Below are 9,990 nucleotides of genomic sequence, written 5' to 3' on the forward strand. Positions count from 1 at the left end.
CCTCTAGGAGAAAGTGTAGGCTTAGGCTTATGTTAATGGCTAAGTACAATTAGACATTACTACTCACTCCCTCATGAATTCCTCTCATCAATGGCTTGAATGCTTCAATGGTTTTCAAGAAAGAAGAGGTCTCCTTTTATAGGTGAAGGGGTTCACACAAGAAGAGAAGAGCCAGTGGGAATAGAAACTGGAAAAGTTGGAAATGAGCTGTCCCTGCATGATGTGGGCAGACTGGGGTCCAGTATTTTGATCATATCTCGTCAATCGTGGCTCCAAATAAAAAAGTAAAAATATGTCAGCTCATTAGCTATGACTCGCATTTTATATACTTTTTCCAATTCGGATTGGAATCTTGTGTAAAAAAATCATCAAAATATGGTATAGTTGTGGCAACAAAAGTCTTCTTGTGGTCCCCTAATTAGCTTAAACTTTTATTTGATTCCAATGGACACCTCATGCCATATGAAAGCATGACATTCTCCTTGAAAAATTTTGTAATCATGCTTGCAATAATTCAGTAAAATAAGTGTATCTTTGAAATCATGCCACCTAGTGTCCCACTAGGATTTGATTTCCTCCTAGTAGCTATTTGAAAAGAAATATAAGAGAAATACATAGAATATATATATATATATATTGGAAGTTACCCTAGATATAGGATCTAGCTAGGGTGTGAGATAATAATGAGATAGTAGAAAGAAAAAATCAATGCTTTCTGCCCCAAGTTAAAGAGGTGGAGCTATTGACGCTTTTCCCATATTACTTTTTGACGGTAAAGTAAGAATATGTTACCCTTGAGATAATAGGATGAGATAGAAAGCTTATTATACTTAGATATGCATATGTACATTACAGGAAATATGATTATGTATCTAAAAAGTTACAAGATAACTCTTGTAGCATGTGTTCCCACTATGTACGTGTCACAGCACGACAGCGTATCGAAACTGTGTTGTTGAGCGGATCCCCACTGAAAAGATTTTCCTTTGCCTTTTAGTTGATCCGTCATAGGAACAACAATTTGAGCATAGTTTTTAATGAACCTTCGGTAAAAACTTGCAAATCCTAAAAATAATGTAATTCTTTCAGATTTTTAGGAGGAGGACATTTCCTGATGGTATCCACTTTGGATTGATCCATGTATAGGCTGTGAGCTGAAATAACATGCCCTAAATTGTGAATTTTATCTTTTAAAAATTCACATTTAGATTCCTTGGCATATAACTTGTTTGTACGTAACAACTCAAACACCTGCCTGAGATGTTGTAAGTGTTCTTCTTCAGAAGCACTATAGACTAGGATGTCATCGAGGAAAACAATGAAAAATTTTCCCAAATATGTCTTCAAGACACTATCCATAAGTGTCATGAATGTTGCGGGCGCATTGGTTAGCCCAAAGGGAATCACCAAAAACTTGTAGTTTCCAAACCGTGTTCGGAATGCAGTCTTAGGTATATCGGCAAACCGAATACGTACTTAGTGATATCCTGACCACAAGTCGATTTTCGTAGCTCTGAATGTAAGACAGAGGTGACTAGAGCCTGAGAGTCCACCACCCAACCACCCTTTATATAGGCATGCCCCTGGCCCTTTGCCCTAGTTGGACTCCCCATTCCACATCACCTAGCCCGGCCCTGCCTTGTCTAGTCCGTCCTTGGCGGTGTCCTGACACCAATAATCTAGCTTTTTCTCCTCGGGTACTTTCCCATATTAAGTGATCAGTTTAACATGAGAAAATCATTCAGGAGAATTAAATATTAGTTATTATGACAGTGGGTGACTACCTTAGAGAGGAGCTCGCTAGGTGAGTGGACGGCGGGGAAGGACCGCCATGCAAGGGCATTAGGAAAAATATTAACCCCATAGGGGCCTTGTAAGAGCAACCAATTAGATTTCAGTCAACAATAGGACATAAAAGGGGAGGCATGGATAGCCCATATCTACATACTTTAAAACTATATCATGTAACATATCTATGAAAAGAGCTTGACAACGCAATCCAAATGCACTATTGTCCGACAAATTTGAAGTTAAAATGCTTAAGTTATGGCCATTCAAAAAAAATGCAAAAACTTGGGGACCGTGGCCACAATACCATTCTCATGGTGTAGAAAGTATATTCCAAAAGAATCTTTAAGCCTAAAGGGCCGTGTTGGGGTTCATATTTTCCCTAATGGTGGAGCAAGAAGACGAACTGACAAAGGCTACAAAGGACCGCCATGGACAGGGACTATAAGTGTGAGGTTGCCAGGGGGACTCGTGAAGCCATGAGAGGTGGCGGGTTGTAGAGAGTGAAGCCAGGAGATGCAAAAGGGTGGCTTGTCGAGAGTCAATCGTGGTTTAAAGAAAGAAGTGAAAGGACACTAATTATCGTCATTTGTTCAGGCTGCACCATGGCGGATTAGTCTTTTTGGGTTTTAACTTATGTAATGGACCTTAATAGGATAATGTGTCTTTTGGGATCTTAGTGAAGGGATGTGATGTTTTTATGTAAGAAAAGGGTGTTTGGACATAGCAAGAAGGAGATACACTGATGTAGCAAATGTAATGGCGAACTCTATCTGTGTCAAGGAAGTGAATGCAGTTTGTCATACACTGTTGTCTTCTTTCATTTCTGTATTCTTGTCAACCTGGTGTTTTGAATACATAAATGAAGCAGTGATTGTCTATAGAGTATGTCTGTGAGAGTTAACTAAAGTTCGTGATGATGGTAGATTTCTGTAAATGCATCCAAGAATTTGTTAGGCAGTTTGTCATGAGTGCATGGTGTCGGAAGTGTGGATGTTTAAAGTTAAATAATACACTAGAGATCACGGCGTTAGTGACGTGTGTTCATGGTCGGATTTAATCTCTTCTATGGGAAGGTTGAGTGCCAAGATAAAGTGGAAGCGAAAAGGCATTGGCAGTTATTATGAAAGTTTTGGTTTGAAGAAGTCAAGTGCCATCGGATAATCAGTTCTAGATAATTTACAACGATCAACACATTCTTATTTGACAAGGTTGGGTGCAAGGCAGTGAGAATTGCAGCACCAGGAAGAGGAACAATGTGCAGTAGTGCAGGAAGGTCGGGAAGACAGAGGTGTTCAGGTTGATAGTTTGGAAGAAGAATCCGAGCCGAGTACGGAGGATTTAGAGGACATTGAGGAATATGGTGGTATCTTTCATGAGGCTGAGGAGAATAGGCCAGTAGCCCCAGGATATGTTGGTGGTATTGTGTTGCAACAATTGTTTCTGACAAGAAGAAGGTTAAAGTATGATCCTTTGGGCATTGGCAAAAATATCCTAGGGCAAACAATAGTACCGGGATCATCATCATCATCATCCTCAGCAGGGCAGTTATCTCCAAATACGCAAAGGAATGGCGACAGCAGCTAGAGCTGGATTTACGAGTCAAGTTTGGGACCTTTTTAGGGAAATCCAAAAAGGACCCTGATTGCCACGTAGCTCAATTTGAGACAAGATGGTAGGCCAGAGGATTTGACAGAGTATAAGATGCAGCAGCCAAGATTCGACAATTCCAGGTGACATTGGAGGGGAAAGCCATGCAATGGTTAAGTAATTTTAATGTGGAACATTTTGCGGATTATGATGCATTAAGAAATGCATTTTTGAACAGAGCCATACGGAGAAGACACCAAATGATGTGCTTAATAAGGTCAAGGGAATTAAGCAGTGGGAAATGTTTGTTGAGGATTATACTCAGAAGTTTAATCAATATTTGAATAGGCTTACTTATGCAGAGAGGCCTATATATGAAATTTTAGCAGGATATTATATGAATGGTTTGCAGAAAGAGTTGCGGAATGCAGTTGCAGGTGTTGATGTTGGGGCAGGATTGGATAATTTGGTGGAAACTGCCACAAGGGCAGAGAAGAGGTTTGGAGTTATTAACCCAAGTTCCTCGAAAAAGAAATCCAAGAAGAAGAAGAAAGAGGGGAGAAAGAAGAAGAGATAAGCAGATGATAGTAGTGAGGATGATTCAGATTCTTATTCCGATTTTGATACAGATGCAGACACAAATTCAGATCCAAATTCTAGCAGTGATTCGGATTCCGTCGAAGGTTCAGAATCAGATTCTGAGTCATAGAAGGAGGAAAGAAGAGGAAACATAAGAAGAAGGGTAAGAAGAAGGCCAAAGGAAAGTCTAAGGACATTACAGTGGAAATGTTGGTGGAGAAGAAGTTAAAAGAGTTGGGTGTCAAGGCGGAGTCATCTTGTAAGAAACTACATTGTGACATATGTGGTAAAGATGGTCATGTCACACCCAATTGTTGGTATAACCCAAATTTCCGAGGACCAATCCCAGAGAGGATTCAACAGAATTTAGCACAAGTAAGTGGAGTATTTCCGGATGCTCGACGACAACAGAAAGTATTTAATAATCAGGGATAGCAAAGGCAACAACAACCATTCTCAGGGTGGAGACCACCTTTTAATTCAAATCAACAATTTCAGGGAAATTTTAATCAAGGGTGTCGACCACGTTTTGGAGGATATCAAAATTTTCAGCCTTGGGGAGGAAATTGGAATCAACAGCAAATTGGCAGCACCCACAGAATTGGAATCAGCAGAGTTGGAGTCCACCAAGGTGGAATCAACAAGTACCGAATGGACAGGTACCACTGTTGCCTGCACCACTAGTAAACCAGGCTGCCACAAAGGAAGCGACTCAGAGTAATTTAATCGGTGTTGAAGTTTTTCTAGATCATGGAGCAAATACAGTGTCAATAGATTGTTTTCCAGAATGCAATTCTTCAAAAGACTGTTGGAGAATCTGGATATTTTGGCGATGACACATTCTAAAGTGCGGCTTAAACCACCTCTGGATTGGGAGGAACAAAAGGAAGTAAGGATGAAGCAGTTGAGGAAGTTCAGAAATTGGGTCCTAATGAGACGATTTCTAGGAAGATGCAAAAGTAGAGTGAAGAAAGTGGTGAATTCTGAATTGGGCTTAGGAGCATTGTTTGAGGAATTGTTGAATACTCCTATGCACTTTACCTTGGATCAATTGCTTTTGCTGGTATCGATTTTCCAAGATAGGTTTTACTCTGCAACCAGGATGACAAAAGCTCCAATGACTTTAAATACATTGGAGAAACAAGTTGGAAGTTATCAAATTAATCTGGATGATGTGGATTTCACCATACCAACTGTGCCTCTTGAGTTTGATGGCCGTATTTTTCCAGATGTTATGTTAGACGGTGGATCCGCTGTGAATATACTGTCAGAACCGATTTCAAAAGATGACAAATGTGAAGTTGGAGCCTGCACCATTCCAAGTGCGGATGGCAAATCAGAGAAGAGTGCAGCCTATTGGGATGTTGAGAAGCCAGACTCTAAAAGTGCATGGATTGTCTTTTACTGCAAATTTTGTTGTGCTAAAGATGCAAGATGCTTGAAATGCTTACTCTATGTTGTTGGGTAGATCATGGTTTAAGTCAGCAAAATTGAAACAGGATTGGGAAAAGAATGAGGTTATTTTGAAGAAGGGTAGCAATACCATTAGGATTCTGATGAGTTCAAAGAAGGAGCTATTGACATCAATGAAACCAATGTTGGCTCAAACTATAAACCAATGTTTTTTGGTGGATAATCCTACAGTGATTCCGGTATTTGAAGTGGATGTTGTGAAAATTGTTGAGAAGTATGTGAATCAGAGACTGTTGTAGAAGTTACGTCCAAAGCAACGGATGCAGATCAGAAGTCAGACCAGCAGTCAAAATTCAGTCAAAGTGGTGATAGAGAGGATCAAGACAGTTCAGAGGGAGATATTGCACCAAAAGAGGAAATCCTTAGAACAGAGTTCCTGTATGATAAGCTGATGGAGAAGGTTTCTAGAGTGAAGGAGGATGATTTGCAAGATTTGAATTTGGGATCTCAAGGGAGTCCCAAAGTTGTTACAATTAGTGTTCACATAGATGATGCATTTAAAAAGGATTTACAGCAGTTGTTGCAAGTTTATTGATGTTTTTTCTTGGGACTATTCCGATTTGAAGGGCATGGATGCAGAGGTGTACAAGCACAAAATTAATTTAAAGGAGGATGCATTTCCAGTGATTCAACAGAGATAAAGAATGAACCCCAATTATGCTTAGCAGGTTAAAGAGGAGTTGGATAAGCTTCTCCAAGTGGGATTTATTGTTCCAAATGATCAAGCGGAATGGTTGTCACCTATAGTAGTGGTTCTCAAGAAGTCAGGAAAAATCCGTGTGTGTGGATTACAGGAAATTGAATGTAGCAACCACTGCAGATCCATTCCCATTGCCGTTTGTGGACTCTATTTTGGATGATGTAGCAGGCCATGAGATGTATAGTTTTCTTGATGGATTTTCAGGGTATAATCAGATTCGGATGGCAGATGAGGATGTAGCCAAGACAACATTTATTACAGAGTGGGGAGCTTTTGTATATACAGTGATGAGTTTTGGATTTGAAGAATGGACCCCCTTCTTATTCAAAAGTAGCATTTAAAACTTGTGAACCTTATTTGACAACGTTCATGAGGATTTTTATGGATGATTTTTCTGTGTTTAGCGACAAGAAAAACCATTTAAAATATGTGAGGAAATGTTTGGAGAGATGCCGATTGTTTGGATGTCTTTGAACCCATACAAGTGTGCAATAGCAATCCAAAGAGGAAAATGTTTGGAGAGATGCCGATTGTTTTGGATGTCTTTGAGCCCATACAAGTGTGCAATATCAGTCCAAAGAGGAAATTTTTTGGGGAATATCATTTCAAAGGAAGGGATTTCCATTGATTCAGATAAGATCAGTGCCATATAGAAGGCAGTAGCACCTACCAATGTGAAGGAGATTTCTAGGTTTATGGGACAAATCAAATGGCATAATCGGAATTTGAGGTATTTGGCGGATATTAGTGCTCCTTTGACTCATTTGACAAAGAAGGATATTGATTTTGTATGGGGAGATGCTCAAGAGAAAGCTTTTCAGTGTTTGAAAAAGATGTTAGTGGGTTTCACCTATTATTCAACCTCCAAATTGGCAGTTGCCTTTCCATGTCTTTGTGGATGCGTCGGATATTGTAGTAGGAGCAGTGTTGATGCAGGAGAAGATCTGAGGATGGTTCAAACCAGTATATTATGCAAGTCAGATGTTGAAACCAGCTGAAAAGAATTATATAGTTATAGAGCGTGAGGCTTTAGGGATGATGTTTGCTTTGGAGAAATTTCAACATTACATGCTGGGGAATAAAGTAGTTTTCCATGTGGACCATCAGGCACTTATTTTCTTGGTTAAGAAGCCCAAGCTGGAGGGAAGACTTGCCAGATGGATGCTTTTATTACAGGAGTTTGACTATACAGTGTTGCATACACAAGGGAATCAGCATGTAGTGGAGGATTATTTTAGTAGATTGGAGCATTTTGAAGAGCCACCAGGAGTGTCAGATCAGTTGCCAGATGCAGATTTGTTTCATGTGCAAGGACAAAATTTTGACAATTGGTATGACCAAATGTTGCAGTTTTTGACAGATGGAGTGTTGCCTTCTAGTATGTCATCCGATCAGAGGAAGAAATTTGCATTGAGGAGTAGGCCATTTTTTATTATTGCTCGAGAATTGTATAGAAAAGGAGCAGATCAGATCATCAAGAGATGTGTTCTTAATGTTACAAGAGGCCCATTATGGAACAGCAGGAGGACATTTTTCAGGAGAGATAACTGGGAGGAAAGTCATGCAAGCTGGTTTGTGGTGGCCATTGTTGCTCAAGGATGCACATCAGTTTGCCAGAGAATGTTTGCAATGTCAAAAGATTGGACAACCCACTTCAATGGATAAGATGCAGGATCACCCAATGTTGCCACTTGAACCATTTCAGAAGTGGGAATTGGATTTTGTTGGGCCAATATCACCAAAAGCTAGCAGAACAGGAGCAAGGTATATTTTGGTTGCAACAGATTATGCTACCAAATGGGTGGAAGCAGTATCTTTGAGGGATAATAAAGAAGCTAGTGTGGCTAGATTCTTGTATACAAACATTATGAAGATTTGGATGTCCCATTGAGTTAGTATCAGATCAGGGTGTGCATTTTTTTAATTCCGTGATTGCAGAGTTAACATCAAAAAATATGATTTTGCACAAGAAGTCAACCCCATATCATCTGTAGGCAAACGGTCAAGCTGAGAATACCAACAAGGTTCTAGTGAGGATCCTGAAGAAGATTGTCTCAGAAAATAGAAAGGATTGGGATGAAAAATTGGATTCAGCTTTATGGTCATTTTGTACAGCATACAAAGTTGCTATAGGGATGACACCTTTTGATTGAGGTTGTTGTTCCCATGGAGTATATAATTCCAAGTCTGAGGTTGGCAGTTCAACATAGGCTGAGCCATGAGGATTTTGTGTTGCATAGACAAAGAGAGTTGTTGAAGTTGGATGAGTATCGGATTCAAAGTGCCTATGCAGCGGCTATAGGACAAAAGAGGAGAGAGACTTGGATGACAAGGCAGGTTAAATTCAAAACTTTTCAGAAGGGTGATTGGGTGATGTAGTACAATTCAAAATTGGGCCCACACCCAGGGAAATTGAAGCTAAGATATTTTGGGCCTTATCAAATTGTGGAAGAGTTGGGCCAAGGCACATTCAGATTGAGAGATGTTTTTGGTACACTTGTTTTGAAACCAGTCAATGGCTTTAGGTTGAAGAATTTTATGGCAAGATTTCCGAAGTTCCAAAATGGATGGTGAATAAAGCTGAGGACATTGCAGTGAAATGGGTGCAAGCAGTGCCAGAGTTCAAGGAAGAATCTTTGGAGGATATTGGGGAATGTGAAGTGTCTGGCAGTGAGTCAGTGCTACGGAATGTTAACTTTTCACAGGGGAATTGTTTTGAGGATAAATCGCAACGGAAATGTATATTGTCACATTACCGAGGGTATGTCATCCAAGGTGTCATTAGTTCGTGGGGTGGAATATCTTAAAAAGAGATTCCCTTGACGTGAGGGGTCTCATCATGCAATTTCAAATTAAGGGCCATCATGGGGTAGGCAGCACACATTTTGAAGTAGAAGGTCATTATTATTTTGCATGTAAGCGCCCGTGCTTTTAGCCAAAGGTAGCTTTGACACTGCGCGTTAGTTCACCATCACCGTAGAAGCCATGTCTTTTGATAGCTTAAGGAAGCCCGTGGCTGCTAAACAGCAAGAGCTTAGTGGTGAAGAGATGCAGCAGACGTGTTCTATGAAGATGGCTATGGCAGAGATTTTGTGCCTCCGCAGGGAGAACATGCAAACTATGGAGGAGAGCGAGACTGCAGAGTTGGGAGGTGAAGACGGCCTGGAGGAGATGGAAGTTGATGAAAAGTTTGATGTTCTTGATTGAGACACTAAAGTTTGGCTACACCGGGTTGGTCCTTACGCGTATGCATGCCTAAATTAAGCACTCTGGGAGAAAATGATTGTGCAAAACAATAGCCTTACCACCTTAGGAAAAACGCTGGGTACATCATGGACGACAAAGACATTTCCCCAAAGTTGGTAGCGGAAGTCCTCCAGGTTTCTCATAATCCTTTGCATAAAAGGAAGAAGGTGACAGACGTGGTGATGAGGACGGAGTTCGGCCAGCTAGAAGGTAGCATGGCATATTACATGGTGTGGAATCACGGGAAACTTTGTAGTATTCACCTGTTCTGGTATCTGGATAAGGTTTTCTTATTGGCTAAAATAGCCTACATGTCCAATGAAGCATTTTCACCTATTTACTATGATGAGCGGGGCCAAAAGGTGGATTGGGCGTCATTCATATATGACAGATTGCAGTTGGCAGAGCCACGAGATAAGCGCATGTCGCCTTCTATTACAAAAGTTGCACCCTACCTGCAAGCTGTCTTTTCCCATGTGCTACAGGTACCCTTATCTCCACCACCGCCCAGTTTTATCAAAGGTCCGTATGTGCAGAGCATTAGTGAAGCTAAACGGCGAAAGTTGGATTGGGAAATGCCTTTTGGGGATAAGTCTAAAGTTGCAATGGGTCAA

At 40.5% G+C, this 9,990-nt stretch overlaps 1 protein-coding gene across 1 annotated transcript; it reads left to right on the forward strand.

Annotated features, from left to right (window-relative positions):
• The first annotated feature begins 9,115 nt into the window (after positions 1-9,115).
• LOC147442917 (uncharacterized) lies at positions 9,116-9,337 on the forward strand. The gene has a single exon (XM_086529783.1). The coding sequence runs from the start codon at positions 9,116-9,118 to the stop codon at positions 9,335-9,337; it is 222 nt and encodes a 73-aa protein (XP_086385909.1).
• Positions 9,338-9,990: the final 653 nt, after the last annotated feature.

This window comes from Adiantum capillus-veneris, chromosome 14 (genome assembly GCF_014529385.1).
Source record: "Adiantum capillus-veneris isolate H3 chromosome 14, ASM1452938v2, whole genome shotgun sequence".
Taxonomy (NCBI): domain Eukaryota; kingdom Viridiplantae; phylum Streptophyta; class Polypodiopsida; order Polypodiales; family Pteridaceae; genus Adiantum; species Adiantum capillus-veneris.